Genomic DNA, 21,200 nt, shown 5'->3' on the forward strand with positions numbered 1-21,200 from the left:
TTTCCCAGATGCATGACAGTTGAAGAATGCGCAAAGGAATTCACAAAGTATATGTCTGGTTTCAGGCCTTAGAAAAGGCAAAAGATGCAGGAAGAAAAGAGAGAGTTCTAGTGAGACAACGAGAACAAGTTACAACTCCAGAAAATATCAATTTGGATTTAACTTACTCAGTAAGTATTGAAATACCTGATCAGTAAATTTTGGCTAGGATTGTGGATTCAGAGTATTTTTTTCAGATCTTATTGGTCCTCTAGTGCTTGGTATTAATAATAATCCTAGTTCATGAGATACTCTTTGGTTTGTGCAAAAATCTCTTATTTATTCCATTATAGTTTTATAAATAACTTAGTAAGTACTTGAGAACTTAACATCTAATGGCTCTATTTTTGAGGATTGCTAATATTTATATGCTGTTAAGGGGTATTTTAAAAGGATTCTGATGTAAACTTTTGAGTTATTTTCAAGGACTTCAAACAAGGCAAATAATATTTTATCAGATTAGTAGGGTAAAATGCTTCTAATTTCTAGCAAAATTTCTTTAATTCTGGAAAATTGTTTCCTTGATATTTATGCAGTTGTTTAATAGGAGGTATTCACTGGATAGTCTGTGTGTACTAAACAAATGGGGAGTAAGGGCATTTAAAACTTTAAAATGTGAACTGTAACTATTGTTTTTAAATTCCATGAGATTTTTAGAATAGGAAATCATTTATGCTGATCACTTGGTTACCTCCAGGGACATAATTTACTATAACTTAATGACTAACTTAACATTTTATGTAGAGAGCCCTTAAATAAATTCTTCTCTTAAATACTTTAGGGTTTTAGATGATTTGACATAGCATTTAATTTATATTTACAAAGAAAATTTAGTCTACCATATGGCTCATTTGTTTTATCATCATTTATTCTTTGGAGTTCCTTCTGAGTTTAATGGATGGCAAATGCTGCTTAAATTAAATAGAATAAATAGAAAATTAAGGTGAAATGTAGAAGGTAGCTTTTCCTATCTTAATGTTATGGTTCATTTGGAATGAAAGGTATTTCTTTGGTTTGCTTAATTTCCTAGTTGGTTATATGTATTGACATATGCAACTAACCTTGCTATAGGATTTTTTTAAAAGATTTATTTATTTATTTGAAAGTCAGTGTTACACAGAGAGAGAAGGAGAGGCAGAGAGAGCAAGGTCTTCCATCCACTAGTTCACTCCCCAACTGGCCGCAAAGGCCTGAGCTGTGCCAATCCAAAGCCAGGAGCCAGGAGCCAGGAGCTTCTTCCGGGTCTCCCACACGGGTGCAGGGGCACAAAGACTTGGGCCATCTTCTACTGCTTTTCCACGCCATAGCAGAGAGCTGGATGGAAAGAAGAACAGCCAGGACTAGTACCGGTGCCCACATGGGATGCCGGCACTGCAGGCAGTGGCTTTACCTGCTACGCCACAGCACCTGCCCCTTAATAGCATCTTAATCTCTAGAAAATTTATAGTTAAAGGTGCCTAAAATGGTTAGTATGTGTGTTTTGCAATATTTTTTTCCTCAGGTTCTTTTCAACTTGGCCAATCAATATTCAGCTAATGAAATGTATACTGAAGCACTAAACACATACCAAGTTATAGTGAAAAATAAGATGTTTAGCAATGCAGGTAAGTGTAATCCATTTTTCCAATAGATAAACTTCTTTTGTAGTGTTCATTTATATCTTCTAACTTCATGATGCATGCTTATAATGAAGTGACCTTTCCTCTAAGCAGAATTTTTTTATGTGATGGTAGTGTCCTGCTTTATGGTATTATTTAAATCAAAATCCATATAAATACAAATGAACAAGTATACTTGATATGAGGCATATTGCCCAATAGTAAACAAAGAGTGCATTTGATCATGCCAAGTAGAACGGGCTGTGGCAAACATTCTTTCCCTTAAATAAATTTTTCTCCAAGAAGCTATGAAAGTACCTTAGGAATTTTATGGAGGAAATGAAAAAAGAAGTTTATTTTGGTGTAAATTATTTTTTGAAATTCATTCAGGTTTTTTCAAAATATTCATCTTTTATGGACTTTTTTTAAAAAAAGATTTACTTATTTATTTTGAAAGTCAAAGTTACATAGAGAGAGAAGGGGAGACAGAGAGAGAGAGAAGTCTTTCATCCACTGCTTTACTCCCAAATTGGCCATAATGGCCAGAGCTGCACCGATCCAAAGGCAGGAGCCAGGAGCTTCTTCCGGGTCTCCCATGTGGGTGCAGGGGCCCAAGGACTTGGGCCATCTTCCACTGCTTTCCCAGGCCATGGCAGAGAGCTTGATGGGAAGTGGAGCAGCCGGGTCTTGAACCGGCACCCATATGGGATGCCGGCACTGTAGGTGGTGGCTTTACCTGCTGTGCTACAGTGCCGGCCCCTCATGGGCTTTTTGAAGACCTCTTATATGCATGGATTTCAACATTTTTTTTTGCTCTAAAACAAACTTTCTGGGTGTTTGGCCTAGCAATTAGTACATTCATGCCCCATATAGGAGAGCCTTAGTTTGGTTTCTGGCTCTGGCCCCTGACTCTAGCTTATTACCAGTGTGGACTTTGGGAGGCAGCAATGGTGACTCAAATAATTGGCTTTGGAAGACCTGGGTTAACTTCCCAGTTAAAAAAAAAAAAAAAAAGAATTAGGGGAGGGTGTTTGGACCAGCCTGGTTATTAAGCCACAGTTTGGGATGCTGGCATCCTGTAGTGGAGTGCCTGGGTTTGGTCCTGGCTTCATTCTCAATCCCATCTTCCTGCTAATATGCACTCTGGTAGGCAGCAGTTGATGGCTCCAGGACTTGGGTCTGTGCCACCTATGTGGGAGACCTGGATTGTATTCCTGGCTCCTGGCATTTGCGGAGTGAGCCAGAGGGTAGGAGTGCACTCAGAAAAGATTAGTGTTTAGAAACGTGAAAGCAGCGTAACTGTTGTGAAGTTAGAATTTTAGACAGTGTCTGAAATTTTGTAATCTGAGAAAAGCTTTAGAGAATATAAAATAAGGTTCTCTGAAATAGCATGGAAAATGTGAAAAAAATCATACACTCATGATTTTTTTTAATTAGGAAAATTGAAGGTGAATATGGGAAATATATATTTAAAGCAAAGAAATTATTCCAAGGCCATTAAATTCTATCGAATGGCGTTAGATCAAATTCCAAGTGTCCATAAAGAAATGAGGTAAGTTTATACCATGATAACTGTAGAATTTTTTTTTTTTTTTTCAGAAATAGAATAACCCTTCTGATCCATTATCAGTGGGTGGAACATTTTAAAGTGTTTGTGCATAAGAAGTATTACCTTTTTGTTACATGTATAATGTTTCAATTTTTTTCTTTGTGACTCCCTGTCCACATTTGTATAATGACAAGTTGAAGGTTAAAGGCATACGTTGTGATCAGGTGAAATAAACTAAGCTGATTGTTTGATACAGGTGTTAACCCTGTTGGCTGGTAGTAGTGTGATACAACTTAATGCCAACACAAAATCACAGTAATACTCCTAGGACATTATCAGACTACAGAAAGCAAGACTAGAAATTAAGACCTCCCTCTCCTGTTCTTGCTATAGCTTGATAATAAAAATGGTAAAAGGTAGGGATTACTTTAGAATCCTAGAAGAAAAGGAAGTGGAGATATTTTCTATTCCCACAATATTCAGGAGCAGAAACAATAAATTACCTAATGGAACCAAGGAACATTCCTTGGGTATTTATTTGTCACAATTTCCAGTTCCCCTGTGAAAACTAATTTATGTGTATATACTACCTTTCACTATCATTTGTTTTTTAAATTTCACATGATATCATCCTCATCAGCAAATGTTATCCAGCTTGTAGAATATAATACCTTTGAGGTGCGTTTAACCCAGGTAAGGCCAAGAACTTGAACATCCTAGAAAATGATAATAATATTAGATAGTGTATGTTAAGTGCTTAATAATCAATAATTGAGATAGTGGGTGTTATAGTAATTCGGTTGAGGGGATAATTATTCAGAGCAAAATGGTCCAGGAAAACATTATGATGGAGGGCTTAAGTTACATAAACGGGAAACAGAAAAGGGTTAACATCTGGTCACAGAGAACAGAGATGAGTCAGGAAAATAACTGCTAGTGATCTGATCAAAGAATTAAGAATAAACTAATTTAGTTCTAACAGAGAGGTTAGGTTAATGAGTCATTAGAATAGGTGAGATCACATTACTGGAATCAAAAAAGTACTGTTATAACACATTTTGACAGTGATGTAGTGAAATCAGAAATATCATATTTTGGAGATATAAAATGGTACAGCTTCTTTGGAAAACAGACAATTTCTTAAACATAAATTTACCACATGACCAGCAATTCACTCTTGGGTACATTCTCCGAAGCAATGAAAATGTATGTTGTCACAAAGACTAGTGCACAGATATTCATCACAGCATGATTCATAACAGTCAACAAATGAGAATAGCCAAATGCCCATCAAATAGGCCATGGAAAAATAAAATAAAGTACCTACCCATACAAGGGAATACTGTTTGGCAGTTTAAAAAATGAATGAAATACTGATGGATGGTACAATATTGGGGAACTTCAAAAAGATTATGCTAAATGGATGAAGCCAGACATAAAATATCATATATGGTATGAGTCCATTTATAAGCAATATCTAGAGAAAACACAGAGACAGAAAGTAAATTAATGATCACCCAGGCCTGAACGTAAGACTGGGGAAACATTTTTATTTTTTGAAGATTTATTTATTTATTTGAAAGAGTTACACACAGAGAGAGAAGGAGAGGCAGAGAGAGAGAGGTCTTCCATCTGCTTGTTCACTCCCCAGTTGGCCAATACAGGCGGAGCTGCACTGATCCGAACCCAGAAGCCAGGAACTTCTTCCAGGTCTCCCATGTGTGTGCAGGGGCCCAAGGACTTGGGCCATTTTCCACAGCTTTCCCAGGCCACAGCAGAGACCTGGATCGGAAGTGGAGCAACCAGGACTTGAACTGGTACCCGTATGGGATACCGGCACTGCAGGCAGCAGCTTTACCTGCTACACCATGGCGCTGGCCCCAAGACTGGGGAACCATTTAAGGAATACAGGTTTTCTTTTTAGGATCATGGAAATTACTTTGAAAATAAGTATGTGTATAGAACAGTATAAATATAGCACTAATCATTGAATCATATCCTTAAAACAGAAGTGGAAAAAAAGAAAAGGAAACTGAAATGGTTTGCATGCCATACCAAAGAGCTTAGACTTTTAAAGCTAACCCATGCTAATTTCTATTTAGGATTAAAATAATGCAGAACATTGGAGTTACATTTATTAAGACTGGTCAATATTCAGATGCCATTAATTCATTTGAGCATATAATGAGTATGGCGCCAAATCTGAAGGCTGGCTTCAACCTAATTCTTAGTTATTTTGCTATTGGAGATCAAGAAAAAATGAAGAAATCATTCCAAAAATTGATTGCTGTTCCATTGGAAATTGATGAAGATGATAAATATATTTCACCAAGTGTGAGTATGAAAAAAACAGCTATGTACCCATCTCCTAGTTACCTTTGCTTTTCTGTTTCCAGAAAGGAGAAAGTTGGAAAAGATGATTTCTTAGGTTTCTTTCAGACCTATAAAATGTTTTTTATCATTATGTGTTTTTTTGTTTTTTGAATTAGAGTGAGAATGGTACTCTGAAATGGGGCTAGAGATTCTGATTCAGACAGACTGCATGATTTTCGAAGAATCTTATAAAAAATAAAATTGCATGTCATTCATTAAGAATAACTTCTCTTTATTAATTAATTTATTTTAATTTTATTTGGAAGGCAGAGAGATAGAGAGCCTCCTTCACTAGTTTACTTCCCAAATGCCCATAATAGCCAAGGCTGGGCCATGCCAAAGCAGGGAGCTCAGAGCTCTGTGCAGGTCTCTCATATGGGTAAAAGGATCCAGGCACTTGAGGTGTTGCTAGCTGTTTCCCAGGGTGTGCATCAGTAGGAAGCTGCATCCGAAGTAGTGGAGCTGGGACTCTAGCCAGGCATTCTGTTATGGAAAGCACGTGTCCCAAGTGGAGACTTAACTGCTGTGACAAACACACACTCCAGGAGTAGCATTTTGACTGAAGTCCAACATCCTTTTTTTTTTTTTTTTTTTTGGACCTATTTGTTTGTTTATATTTTTTCTAATGGAAGGAGTATTTGGTCAATCTCCAGCTTGGGGAGGAGCCTTCATGTTTAACAGGAAAAGACAGAAAAAATATCACATAGAAAAATCAGTTTGTTTCATTACTTTAAAAAATAAAAGCCATAACCAAAATCTGAAGACAAATGCACACAGCTGGAAAATATTTTTAAATTCATTGTTGAGCAGAAGGAAGCAAACCATGAAATGATGTGTTCGGCGCCGCGGCTTGCTAGGCTAATCCTCCACCTTGCGGCGCCGGCACACCGGGTTCTAGTCCCGGTTGGGGCGCTGGATTCTGTCCCGGTTGCCCCTCTTCCAGTCCAGCTCTCTGCTGTGGCCCGGGAGTGCAGTGGAGGATGGCCCAAGTGCTTGGGCCCTGCACCCGCATGGGAGACCAGGAGGAAGCAACTGGCTCCTGACTTTGGATTGGCGCGGCACGCCAGCCGCAGCAGCCACTGGGGGGGTGAACCAACGGAAAAAGGAAGACCTTTCTCTCTGTCTCTCTCACTGTCCACTCTGTCTGTCAAAAAAAAAAAAAAAAAAAAAAAGAAAGAAAGAAAGACAAACACCTTAAAAAAAAAGAATGAAATGATGTAATTCCTTTTTTTTAAAGATTTATTTATTTATTTGGAAGGCAGAGATACAGAGAGATAGAGGGAGATCTTTTACTCACTGGTTCACTCCCCAAATGGACACAATGCCTGGTGCTGGGCCAAGTTGAAGCCAGGAGCCAGGAGCTTCTTCCAAGTCTCCTATGTAGGCGCCCAAGCACTCGGGCCATCTTCTACTGCTTTCCTAGGCCATAGCAGAGGGCTGGACTGGAAATGGAGCAGCCGGGACTCGAACCAGCACCAATATGAGGTGGCAGCACTGCAGGCGGAGGATTAAACTACTACTGTGCCACAGTGCTGGCCCCTGAAATGATGTAATTCCTTATTCTTACTCCTATAGTAGAACATAAGACAGCACCCAAAAGTCCTGCAAAGACCTGGGGAAATATCATCTGAAGTAAGGTGAAAAAAAATACAGATTTACACTTATACATGAACGTAAACTGGAAGAATCTAGATCAAAAATAGAAATAATTGTTTCTGGAAAATGGGATTGTTTATCTTCTTAATGCTTTTTAAATATTTTCTCAATTTTATTTATAAATTTTTAATATTCTGCTATATTAAGTTAAACATTTGAAATTGCCTGTAGTTAGAGATTAAATTGGTATAATATAAATTTTTTAAAGTTTGTTTTATTTGCAAGACAGAGTTACCTAGAAGGGGAGACAGAGAGAGAAAGAGAGATAGATCTTCCATCAGCTGTTTTACTCCCTACATGGCCACAGTGGCTGTTGTTGGGTCAGGCCAAATCCAGGAGCCAGGCACTTCTTCCTGGTCTCCCACTTGAGTGTAGGGCCCAACCACTTGGGCCATCTTCCACTGCTTTCCCAGGCAAATAAGCAGGGAGCTGGATTGAAAGTGGAGCAGCAGGGTCTCAAACTGGCACCCACATGGGAAGCCAGTGATGCAGGTGGTGGCTTAACCCCCTACGCCACACTGGTATCCCTGGAATGGTATAATGTTTTTAATTGCACAGATTTTCTAATAGATTATAAGGCTATTGCCGCCTATTGGTGAAGAATGTAGGCTCTGCAGCCAGGTGCCTGGCCCTGCCACGTAGTGCTCACTTTCCTTGTGCCTCACTTCTACTGTGTATAACATGGGACTGGTTGTAATTGCCTACCAAACAAGGTTGTGAGGGCTAAATGAGTTAATGCATCTGGAATGCTTAAAATGGGACCTGGAACATTGTAAGTGCTGAGTAAATACTATTATGCATTACTTTGCTATTTAGAAAAAAACAACAAATGGGAAAAAAATAGGTGTTTTTTTAAAAAAGATTTATTTGTTAATTGAAAGACAAGAGTGTCAGAGAAAGAGCGAGAGACAGAGAGAATGAGAGAGTTCTCCTGTCTACTGGTTCATTCCCAAATGGCCACAATGGCCAAAGCCAAGCCAGACCAAAGCCTGGGGCCAGGAACTCCATCCAGTTCTCCCACATGGATGGTAGGGGTCCAAACACGTGGACCATCTCCCACTGCCTTCCGTGCTGCATTAATAGGAACCTGGATCCAAAAAAAAAAAAAAAAAAAAAAAAAAAGAAAGAAAAATAAGAAAGAAAAGAAATGGGATCAGAAGGACTGCAGCTGACCCTATGATGTGGGATGTAAGTGCCCCAAGCGGCAGCTCAGCCCCCTGTGGCACAGTCCTGGCCCCCATGGGTATTTTTAGTGAGGAGTAGAGATATGAATTATACTAAGCACTTGCTAGTCATTAAAGCATTTCTACTTGAGTTTAAAATTTGTAATATCACATGTTTATACTAACAACGTCTGCGTACTTGTCCTGTTCTTTGGTTCTATTCTTTATTTTCTGACCCTTTTATCAGTATACTCAGAGTCTTTATTTCAATGAAGATGGTGACAGGTAATTGAAAACAAGAGAGAAAAAGTTCTATTTAACTAAGAAGAAGGAGTTTTTAATTTGCTTTTCATTTTGTGCATTTGGTTAGCAGGGAGGTTAATTAGAAATCCAAATTCTTGGTGTTTATTTCTGAATTATTCTCTTTTTCAATTTTATTTTCTCAGGATGATCCTCATACTAATTTAGTGATTGAAGCTATAAAAAATGATCATCTCAGGCAAATGGAACGTGAAAGGTACTGTTTGGGGTACTTGATAATTAACATTTAAAGTAGTTTTAATTTTTATAAAAGAGTTGATTGTACATTCTGATTGTTTCTTATAACTTGTTATATTTGTTGTATTTCTTGAATGGTGCTATCACTATTTCTATAGTTAATAGATTTCTCCTTCAGAGTAATCTGTCTTCTTGCTTATCCCAATTATTCTTACTCAGTTACTCCTACTATTTTTCTGTAACTCTCTTTCCCTCTGCATTTGTTGTAATTTGTAACTTTGTCTTACCTTTATTTTCTAAAATTATGTCTGTATTTTTGTCCTACCTCCTAATTAAATATTAACTCTGAGAAACAAAATTCTATGTATTTAGATTCTTCCTGTCTTTTTTATGATACTACAGCTGAATTCTGACACCAAATGTGTGGGGTTTTTTTACACACCAAAAAAACAGTTATTCCACTTCTCAAACACCAATTGACTTTCCAGCAATCCAATTCAATTTTGATGCTTACTGCCTTGTGTTAGTACAGACCCAGTAGGTTAAGGACTCCTTATGGGGTTAATCAGTCCCACAAAATTATAACTGTACATCTGATTGACCTGCTATAAATTGGGGGTTCCTTGCACTCCTTCCAGAACAGTACACTGACTCAAAAAATACTTTACTTATATTTATTAATTTTATTATAAAGGCTACAACTCAGAAACAACCTTATGGCAGGGATGCCTAGGGTAAGATGTGTGGAATTTCCATTATATCTCTGGATGTGCCACCCTCCTAGTACCTGTGTGTTCATCAGCCTGGAAACTCACCATTCCACATTCTTAGCATTTTTGTAGAGTTTACATAGGTGGCATAACTGATTATGTCACTGGCTATTGGCCTTCAGCCCTTGTCTCTCCTTGGAGATTGGAGAGTAGGGCTGAAATGGTTGGTTCCTCTAGTAATCACCCCTATCTGGAGGTTTTCTAGGGGTGCCTCATTAGCACAGATGCACCTATCATCAAAAGGGGCTTGTTATGAATTATAAAAGACACTTCTATCACTTGGAGTTTATCACTTGTATAACCAAATATTTGAGGAGATCTGTGCCAGAGACTAGGTTGAAGACCAAATGTATTTCTTATTCTCTCATAATATCAAAGGTACCTAGCCCCTGCCAAGTATGGTTTGAAGGTTTTTATGTAATAGACATACGGGGAACCCTTAATCAGTATTTTTAAATTTGTGGTAAAATGCATTCACAGAATTTACCATCTATTAATCTGAACCGCCTATCTGAAGTACACAGTTCAGCAGTATTAAGTACATTCACATTGTTCTGTAACCAGTCTCCAGGACTCTGTTCCTCTTGCAAAACTGAAACACTGTACCCATCGAACAGTAACCACTCCTACTCCCAGCCTCTACAGCCACCATTCTGCTTTCTGTCTCTGTGATTTTGACTACTCTAGGTTCCCCATATAAATCTACTCATATAGTATTTTTCTTTTTGTGACTCATCATTCATCCATATTGTAGCATATGTTAGCATTTCTTTCCTTTTTGAAGTCTAAATGATATTCCATTGTATGCGTGGAGGACTATTAGTTTTCTGTTGCTCTAACAGAATACCTGGGGTTGGATACTGAATGCAGAAAAGAGATTTATATAGCTCACAGTTGTGGAGGCTGGAAGTCCAGCGCAAACAACGTGGTGCTGTATCGAGCAGAGACCCTCCTCTCTCCCACCTGTGCATCATGGTAGATGTGAGTCGTGGTGGGAGCACAAGTGAGAGGGAGGATCACATGCTGAGACAGGAATCTGGAGTGTGGGGATCTGTGAGGCTCACTCCTCTAATAACAGTCCTTTTGTGAAAACTAGCCATTAATTCCTTCTGAGGTCAGAGCCCCCAGGTGACCTGACCACCTCCTTTTAGGCCGAAATCCTAAAGGTCCACCACCTCTCAACATTGCCACATTGGAGATGCAGCTTCTGATACATGAACCCTCAGGAGACAAACCACATCCAAACTATAGCAAGATCTTGTAATCTTTAAGAATTAGCCTAGATTCCCAAATTAATTTTATTAAAAATAAAACAGATTTACAGTTCTTGGAAGCTGAAGTAGATAAACTTTTTCCTACCCATTCATTAAAATCCAAGATTATACATAAAACATATAAAGGTTAGGCCGTTGCTGTGATGCAGCAGGTTAAAGCCCTGGCCTGAAGTGCCGGCATCCCATACGGGCACTGGTTCTAGTCCCAGCTGCTCCTCTTCCAATCCAGCTCTCTGCTATGGCCTTGGAAAGCAGCAGAGGAGGGCCCAAGTCCCTGGGCCCCAGCTCCCACGTGGGAGACCTGGAAGAAGCTCCTGGCTTCTGGCTCCTGGCTTTGGATCGGCGTGGCTCTGGCTGTTGCAGCCATCTGGGGAGTGAACCAGTGGATGGAAGACCTCTCTCTCTGTCTCTACCTCTCTGTAACTCTGTCTCAAATAAATTAAATAAATCTTTAAATATATATATATAGGAAGGATGGATGTCTGCAATGAACCTCAAGAGCTGAGGAACAGCATGGTACCAAGTTCCCCTCATATGCTATAAATTGTAACTGAGAAGAAATCAGAAAACATCAACATGTGCATTTAAAAAGATCCAGGGCCAGCACTGTGGTATATATATTTATACTGGGTTAACCCACCATCTGCAATGCCAGCATCCCATATGGGCTCTGATTCAAGTTCTGGCTGCTCCACTTCTGATCCAACTCCCTGCTGATGTGCCTGGGAAAGCAGTGGAAGCTAGCCCAAGTGCTTGGGCCCCTGTACCTGCTTGGGAGACCCAGAAGAAACTCCTGGCTCCTGTCTTCAGATCAGCTCAGCTCCAGCCATTGCAGCCATTTGGGGAGTGAACCAGTGGATGGAAGACCTCTCTTTCTCTCTGTTTCTACCTCTCTCTCTGTGACTCCGTGTTTCAAATAAAATAAATTTTTTTAACTTTTATTTAATGAATATAAATTTCCAAAGTACGATTTATGGATTACAATGGCTTCCCCCCCATACCGTCCCTCCCACCCACTACCCTCCCCTTTCCCACTCCCTCTCCCCTTCCATTCACATCAAGATTCATTTTCGATTATCTTAATATACAGAAGATCAGCTTAGTATACATTTTAAAAAAATCCAATTTCATAATGTCCAAGTTTCCATCAAGAATCATTTGATGTACTAAAATCTCAAACTGAGTGAAAAAACACAACACATGCCAGCATCAGGATAATAAAGATAATAGAATCATCTGATAGATTTTGTTTATTCATTTTATTCAGAAGGCAAAAAGAAACAGAGCATGTGAGAGGGATCTTCTATCTGCTAGTTCACTTCCCAAATGCCTGCAGCAGCTGGGGCTGGGCCTGGCTAAAGCTAAAAGACCAAAACTCAATCTAGGTCTCCCATTGGTGTCAGGAACCCAAGAAGCGGAGCTGGAACTTGAACCTCAGCACTGCAGTATGGACTGTGGCCATACCAAGTGGCATCTTAACCATTGTGCCAACTGCCCACGTTGTGTCTGACAGATTTTTAAAGCAACCATGATAAAAAGACTTTTTCAGCCGGCGCCGTGGCTCAATAGTCTAATCCTCCACCATGCGGCGCCGGCACACCGGGTTCTAGTCCCGGTTGGGGTGCCGGATTCTGTCCCGGTTGCCCCTCTTCCAGGCCAGCTCTCTGCTATGGCCAGGGAGTGCAGTGGAGGATGGCCCAGGTGCTTGGGCCCTGCACCCCATGGGAGACCAGGAAAAGCACCTGGATCCTGGCTCCTGCCATCGGATCAGCGCGGTGCGCCGGCTGCAGCGGCGGCCATTGGAGGGTGATCCAACGGCAAAGGAAGACCTTTCTCTCTCTGTCTCTCTCTCACTGTCCACTCTGCCTGTCAAAAAAAAAAAAAAAAAAAAGACTTTTTCAAGAAGTCTTCAAAAAGTCTTCAGTAAGCAGTTACAGACATGCTTAAAACATGAAAAACCTCAGAAAAGAAATAGAAGATCCTAGCAAAGAAATAGAAGATGCAAAGAATCAAGTGGAAATTTTAGAACTGAAAAACCCAGGAAAATAAAAAGCACAGTAGATGGGCTCAGAGGTAGAATGGAGCACAGAAGAAACACTTGGTGAAATGGAAGCTGGAAAATAGAAATTACCCAATCTGAACAGAAAAGAGAAAAGCTAAAAAAATGAAAAAGCCCCCAAGGACCTGTGGGACTTTATCAAAAGTATAACATTTCTTTCATCAGGAAGAAGGAGAGAGAGATGATGGAAACAGAGAAATGATTAAAAACCCAAATTTGGCAAGAAAAGTAAACCTACTTTTAAACCTAGTTTAAGAAGTTGTGGGGCCGGTGCTGTGATGTAGTGAGTAAAGCTGCTGCCTGCAGTACCGGTATCCCATATGGGCGTTGGTTCAAGTCCCAGCTGCTCTACTTCTGATCCAGCTCTCTTCTATGCCTGGGAAAGCAGTAGAAGATGGACCAAGTCCTTGGGCCCTGTACCTGTGTGGGAGACCAGGAAGAAGCTCCTAGCTCCTGACTTTGGATCAGTGCAGCTCCAGCCATTGCAGCCATCTAGGGAGTGAACCAGCGGTTGGAAGACCTCTCTCTCTCTCTCTCTCTCTCTCTCTCTCTCTTTCTGCCTTTCTGTAACTCTGCCTTTCAAATAAGTAAATAAATCTTAAAAAGTAAAATTGTGTGACCTCCCGAATAGATAGACCCAAGGAGACCCATGCCAAGCTGTATTACTAAAATTAAGGACCTCTACCTCCCAAAAAAGGTGTTGGATGCTTGAAAGGGGCCAGGGGAAAGCAATTGGATTGACAATGGAGAACTCTTAAGTTAATAAACACCCAGCTCAAGAACCTAGAAGAAATATAGCAGAGTCAACCTGGAGGAAGCAGAGGGAAAGAAACAATACAAAGTATATAAATCGTTGATACTTAAAGGGAAAAAAGACAATGTGTGTGAAACACAGAACTGGTTCTTTGAAAAATTCAACAAAATTGACAGACTTCTAAGCAAGGCTAACAAAGAAAGGGAGAAGACAAACTATCAATAACAAGAACAAAACAGGCCATCACTACAGATCCTGTAGATAAAAAAACTAATAATAAAGACTGTTACAAACAATTCTTCATACAAGTTTGACAGCTTTGGTTAAATAAACCACTTTCTTGAAAAACACAAACTACCATACCTCATCTAATAGGAAATAAATCACTTGATTTGGCCCATGAATATTTAGGAAATTGAGTTTAGCTTTTTTTTTTTTTAATTTTTTTTTTTTTTTTGACAGGCAGAGTGGACAGTGAGAGAGAGAGACAGAGAGAAAGGTCTTCCTTTGCCGTTGGTTCACCCTCCAATGGCTGCCGCAGCCAGCGTGATGTGGCCGGCGCACCGCGCTGATCTGATGGCAGGAACCAGGAGCCAGGTGCTTTTCCTGGTCTCCCATGGGGTGCAGGGCCCAAGCACCTGGGCCATCCTCCACTGCACTCCCTGGCCACAGCAGAGGGCTGGCCTGGAAGAGGGGCAACCGGGACAGAATCCGGCGCCCCGACCGGGACTAGAACCCGGTGTGCCGGCGCCGCTAGGCGGAGGATTAGCCTAGTGAGCCGCAGCGCCGGCCGAGTTTAGCTTTTAAAAAGTCCAGAAAAAGAAATCTCTAGGCCCAGATGATTTTCCTGGGAAATCTCAGAAAACTTAAAGACACAATGTCTTCCAAAAGAATAGCTCATTTTCTGAAGTTAGCATTACGCTGACACTGAAATCAAAGACACTACAAAAGAAAGAAAGAAAACCATACATTAATATCTCATGAATATAGATGCAAAAACCTTCAAAAAATGCTAGCAAACTGAAATAGTAACAACATAAAAAGAATTACATATCATGATCAAGTGGGATTTTTTCCCCAAGGATGTGAGTTTTGTTTATCATCTGATTATCAGTTAATATAATACAGGTTGAGCATCCTCTATCTGAAATGCTTAAGACCAGAAATAATTCCAATTTCAGAGCTTTTAAAATTTTGGAATATTTGCATAGGCTTTATCAGTTAAATATCCTTTATCTAAAAACCCAAAATCCAGGTCTGGCTTTGTGGTATAGCAGGTAAAGCTGCCGCCTGGGATGACGGCATCACAACTCTGAGTCCTGACTGCTCCACTTCCAGTCTAGCTCCCTGCTTACAGCCAGAGAGAGCAGCAGAAGATGGCCCAAGTGCTTGGGCCCCTGCCACACATTTGGGAGACCCGGTTGAAGCTCCTGGCTCCTGGCTTCAGGTTGGCTCGGCACTGGCCATTACAGTCACTTAGGGAGTGAACCAGCAGATGGAAGATCTGTCTCTCTAACTCAGATTTTCAACAAAATAAATACATCTTAAAAAGAAAAACAAAGGCCAGCGCCACGGCTCAATAGGCTAATCCTCCGCCTGCGGCACAGGCACACCAGCTTCTAGTCCCGGTCAGGGCGCCAGATTCTGTCCTGGTTGCCCCTCTTCCAGTCCAGCTCTCTGCTGTGGCCCAGGAGTGCAGTGGAGGATGGCCCAAGTGCTTGGGCCCTACACCCGCATGGGAGACCAGGAGGAAGCACCTGGCTCCTGGCTTTGGATTGGCGCGGCGCGCCGGCCACAGCAGCCATTGGAGGGTGAACCAACAGTAAAGGAAGACCTTTCTCTCTGTCTCTCTCTCTCACTGTCCACTCTGCCTGTCAAAAAAATAAATAAATAAGAAAAACAAAAAGCTGGGGGAAGGCAAGAGGTGCTTATATCCTAACATGTTTTTAAAAACATTCAAAATTGAAGATTTTTTGATATGATACTGAGAAAGATGAGGATTGGAGCATTTTGGACTTTTATTTTTCTGATTAGGGATGCTTAACTAGTACAGAACATCAGTTTTTGTTTTTGTTTTTTTTTAATGACGAAGTCAACAGTAGCGCAAAAGATTTTTTTTGATAAAATCCAAAATGCTGGGGTGTTTTGCACAGTGGCTAAGTAACTGCTTGGGATGCCTGCCTCCACATTGGCATGCTTGGATTGGAGTCCTGACTATGCTTCCAGTTCAGGCTTCCTGCTAATGTACACCCTGGGAAGCATAAGCGATAGCTTAAGTTCTTGTGTCCCTGACATCTATATGGGAGACAAATTGAGTTCCAGGCTACTGGCTTCAGCATTGCCTTGCCTTGCCTATTGCAGGCATTTGGGGCGTGAACCAGGGGAAGGAACACCTTTGTCTGATAGGTATTGGTTTCTTAGATGTGACACAAATAGCATAAATGATGAAAGAAAAAAGTAGGTAAATTGTGCATCATCAAAATTAAAAACTTAGGCTCTTCAAAGGACACTATCAAGAGAGTGAAAAGACAGCCCACTGAATGGGAGAAAATATTTGCAAATTATTTATCTAAGAAGGGGCTTATTTCTAGACTTTGAAAAATAATTCTTACAACTTATTAGAAACACCAGTATCCAGTGAAAGTGTGCCAAGAATCTGAACAAACAATTCTTCAAAATAGATATGCAAATGTATGACAAGCACAGGAGAAGATGCTCAACTTCAGTAGCTGATGCAGCTCAACCTGCAGTGAGATACCACTTCACACCCACTACTGTGGTTATACTGAAGACAGATAACAGCATGTGTTGCTAAGAACGTGAAGAAATTCAAACCCTTATTTGGGAATAAAAAAAAAAAACATACAGTAACTTCAAAAGATAGTCTGGAATTGCTTCAAAAGCTTAAATATAGACTTACCAATATGACCCAGTAATTTCACTACTAGGTATACTCCAGACAAAATGTATCCACAGGAAAACTTCTACATTAACATTCATAGCAACACTGTTAATAACATCCCCAAAGTAGAAACAGTGCAAATATCATATATAAAGTGTGGCCTGTTCATACAATGGAATATTATTCAGCCAGAAAAGGTAAGGATAGGTATAGGTAGATGGTAGATGGTATATTCTGTAATTCCATTTACATGACATTCTTAAAATGACGAAATTATGGAAATGTGGGTGAGATTAGTGGTTGTCAGGAATTGAGAAAGAGATCACAGTAAGAGGGCAATGTAAAGGAATGGAAATATTCTGTATTTTGTTCAGTGCCAGTATCCTGATTGTGATATTTTACTATAGTTAGGTAAAGTGGTGAAGCCTGGGTAAAGGTACCTAGAATCTCTTAGTATTTTTTTTTTTACAAATGTATATGAATTTAGGAAAGTTTGATTAAAAGAAAGAATAGTTATTACAGAATGAAGTTCCAGAGACTTGAAAAGATACCATTTCCATATTAAAACAACATATTGAGTATAGAGAAGAAGTTATAAAATAGGATATACAATTTCAGTCCATTTTAAAAACTGCTGTGTACAGCAGACTCATAGAATGACAATCACTTTAAATAGCACTCTGACCTCATAATCAGCCCTTAAGGCATTCTGGTCTGGCTGAAAAGCCCATGAGAGCATTCAGGCATGGAAAACTTAGACACTGGCAAAAAATGTCCTACATGAAGGACCTTTGTAGGTGAAACCCCAGTGGAAAAAAGTAGTCATCAAAGAAGGAAGTATTTTTCTCTGAAGGGAGGAGAGAACTTCCACTTTGTTTATGGCCTTATCTAAATACTGATGGAGTTTGTGGATTCAAAAGGCTTCCTTCCACAGCCCTAGGCAGCTCATGTTAAGAGCCTCGGGTGATCACTGATGTCATACGTAAGAGTGTTAATTGTTAAATTAACAACAAAATCACTGTGCATTAACTTACCATGGAGGACCACTGTCCTCAGAGAGTTGTATTATAATTATGTATAAGTGCTCATAAAAGATGTATCATTCTTGGGTGCTTCTTTAAAGTTAATTAAGTTTCTTTAACAAAAATGAAATTAACTTCAAGATGCAATGACTTTGAACAACCCTTGTTTCAACTGTTGAGGAACAGTTTTTGTTTTGTTTTTTTGAGTTTTTTTTTTTCCGTTCAAATTGCTGAACTCTTTACTTAGTATAGAGTTGGTCTTCTGTGCATAAAGTTAATTGAAAATGGATCCTAGTGGAGAATAGGACTGAGAATAGGAGAGGGAGGAGGTAGAGGGATGGGAGATGGGTAAGAGGGTGGGTATGGTGGGAAGAATCACTATATTCCTAAAGTTGTACTTATGAAATGCATGAAGTCCGTATTTCTTAAATAAAAGATTTCTTTGGAGGGGATTTAAAAAAAAAGATGCAATGACTTTGAAAAAAAACTGCTTTGTATATAAATCCAAGAAAAAAGACTAAGAGAGCTTAACCCATCACTATAAATTGGTATACCTATTTTGTAAAACAGTTTCCAATAATGGTGGCAGTGTAAATTTTAAATATGAGTATGTTCCAATAGTATAAATATAAAAGCAGCATGAAGTAATAGTTTTACCATTTACCACACAATATTTTTTAATGTCCATTTCTACTCCTTTATGTATATGTTACTTTTATGTGTAGAAGCACACTTTATGTGATTCCTGCAGTGCCTTGTGTCTCTCAAGTATCTCTTTTGTTAGTTTGTCTGAAGTATCATAGAGGAAAAAAAGAAAATAAATGAGTGTTGATCCAGAAGGCAGTGATGGCTCACTAGTCATGTTTCCTCATCGTGGTTTTTAACTGTATAAAGTTCTCTGGTGTAGCTGTCCATTGTTTCATAAGCAACTGTGAAATGTTAGGTTTGATTGCTAATATTTAGTTAAATTTTATGAAAGGACTCTAAACTATTTATATATATATAAATAAATTATTTGTTTGTTTTATATAGGAAAGCCATGGCAGAAAAATACATCATGACAGCTGCGAAACTCATTGCTCCTGTAATTGAAACATCTTTTGCTGTAGGTTATGATTGGTAAGAGAGAGAAATTCACTAAAACTGCATGGATATTGTGTTTCCTATCAATAATTTATATTTTTATTGATTTAAAAATTAATCTTGTTAGGGAATGAATAAATGATTATGAATGTTGATTTGTATTTATTAAACAGATATATTTAGGATTATTTTTAAAGATTTGTTTATTTACTTGAAAGATTTACACAGAGAGGAGAAGGAGAGGCAGAGTGAGAGAGAGGTCTTTCATCCTCTGGTTCACTCTCCAGATGGCCGCGAGGGCCAGAGCTGTGCCAATCCAAAGCCAGGAGCCAGGAGCTTCCTCCAGGTCTCCTACATGGGTGCAGGGGCCCAAGGACTTGGGCCATCCTCTACTGCTATCCCAGGCCATAGCAGAGAGCTAGATGGGAAGAGGAGCAGCCGGGACTAGAACTGGTACCCATATGGGATGCCGACGCTTCAGGCCAGGGCTTTAACCCCCTGCGCCACAGCACCGGCCCCCTATATTTACGATTAATATAGGCTGTTGTGAAAGTTCTATTAAGATATTTTCCTTTTCTTAAATTTTTATTTATTTACCTTTTTTGAAAGGCAGAGGGACAGAGACAGAAAGAGATTTTCCATCTGCTAGTTCATTTCCAAAATGCATACAACAGCCAGTGCTGGGCCAGCTGAAGCCAGGAGCCTGGCTTTCAGTATGGGTCTTCCATGGGGGTTGTAGGGGCTCAAATGCGTGAACCATTACCTGCTGCCTTCCAGTGTACATATTAGCAGGAAGCTAATCAGAAGTGGAGAAGCTGGGACACAAATCAGGCACTCAATTATGGGGTGTGGGTATCCCAAGTGGCAACTTATCTGCTGTGCCAGATGCCCACTCCAGAATGTTTTTATTATGGTTCATGTTGTTTCATAAAACTAAATTTTTAGGGCAGGTGTGCCACCATTTGTTATGTAGAAAATAATTCTTTTCATGGTATGAATTTCAACTTATGTCCTCTTTATTTTAATAATCTTTTCTCATTTTTTCCTTTTTCTATCTTAAGTTTGCTAGTAGTACTGATTTTTCCATCTTGAGTAATAGCTCTCATATCCCAAAAGGTGGTTCAGTCCTAATGTAAAATACAGGTTGAATATTCATATCCCTTATCTGAAACCAGGAAGTATCTTAGATTTTGGAGTTTTTCAGAATTTGTAATATTTGCATAGGCTTTACTGGTTGAGCTTCCCTAATTTGAATTCAAAATGCTGCAATATCCAGAAACTTTGGAGCATTAACATAATGCACAAACAGCTTCAAATTTTGGATTTCTATAATAGGAATGCTCAATTTGTATTTCCTAAAAAGAGTAAAAAGAGTTTTAGAATTGGAAAATCTTAGGTCATTTGTTGAATGAGCAAGTGGTTAAATTTATTCCATACTTCTACTTCACTTCAGAATCTCTTTTATAACATCCTGGTGATCATTTAATTTCTTCTTGGATTCTTCTATTTGTTTATTTCATTTTTAAACATCTTTACAGGTTAAAAAGTCTTTCCTTGTATTGAATCCAAATCTGCCCCTCACAAAACTCTCCTTTGGTCTGTTGAGCATAGAGTGAGTCTGTGATCTCTTCTATATGGTACCTTACCAGAATTTTAAAGTCCAAGATACATGTACACAGTAAGAAAATTAATTGTGAGAGTTACATTGCTAATTTTCTAGTTATATTTAAATCGTATTTTATAGAAGTAATGTGGAAGTTGGCCTGTGGCCTAGTGAACTGAGCTGCTGCCTGCAATGCCAGCGTCCCATAGTAGAGTGCAGGTTTGGGTCCCAGCTGCTCCGCTTCTGATCCAGCTCCCCACTGATGTGCCTGAGAAAGCAGCAGGGAATGGCCCAAGTACCTAGGCCCCTGCCATCATGTGGGAGACCAGGATGGAGTTCCTGGTTCCTGGCTTCAGCCTGTCTTAATTCTGGCCACTGTGGCTATTTGGGGTGTAAACCAGAGGATGGAAGATTCTCTCTCTGTCACTTTGCCATTCAAATAAATAAATCTTTTAAAAACTAAAAATAAACAAGGAAGTCACATGTTTCCTTTATTATATCCTTGTTATCTTTCAGTTCTTGTCCATTTTGTTATTATATCCCTTGGGCTCTAATCTGTACCATGGAATCTGATATCTTCCTGTTTTAATTTGGACTGGAGGTTTCAGTTTCTGCCTTTCGGTGTTTTGTTTTTACTGGTGTTTCCAGTTGCCTGTCCTTCTTGCATTCTTTGCCTTGATTGGAGTCTGGTATTTTTCTTAAGAATTCTCCTTCCAGGGTGGCTGGTGTTGTGGCATAGCAGGTTTAACCGCAGCCTGCAGTGCCAACATCTCTGTGGGCACTGGGTCAAGTCCTGGCTGCCCCACTTCCACTGCAGCTCCCTGTTAATGTGTCTGGGAAAGCAGTGGAAGATGGCC

The 21,200-nt window shown here is 39.6% G+C and overlaps 1 protein-coding gene across 15 annotated transcripts in view; it reads left to right on the top strand.

Annotated features, from left to right (window-relative positions):
* The window catches only part of IFT88 (intraflagellar transport 88), a 127,466-nt gene that overhangs the window by 29,310 nt on the left and 76,956 nt on the right, over positions 1-21,200 (top strand). For 14 of the 15 annotated variants that reach the window (XM_070049126.2, XM_017343475.4, XM_008259933.5 and 11 more), the window contains 6 exons: positions 66-170; positions 1,541-1,643; positions 3,075-3,189; positions 5,289-5,520; positions 8,825-8,895; positions 18,690-18,776. In XM_070049126.2, coding sequence (XP_069905227.1) covers positions 66-170; positions 1,541-1,643; positions 3,075-3,189; positions 5,289-5,520; positions 8,825-8,895; positions 18,690-18,776 — 713 coding nt within the window. Of the gene's footprint in view, positions 171-1,540; positions 1,644-3,074; positions 3,190-5,288; positions 5,521-8,824; positions 8,896-18,689; positions 18,777-21,200 lie in introns of all 15 variants that reach the window. The other variant, XM_089304363.1, reaches the window with a different exon arrangement.

The sequence above is a fragment of the Oryctolagus cuniculus genome, chromosome 9 (assembly GCF_051225735.1).
Source record: "Oryctolagus cuniculus isolate XC-2025 breed Fujian yellow rabbit chromosome 9, ASM5122573v1, whole genome shotgun sequence".
NCBI classification, from domain to species: domain Eukaryota; kingdom Metazoa; phylum Chordata; class Mammalia; order Lagomorpha; family Leporidae; genus Oryctolagus; species Oryctolagus cuniculus.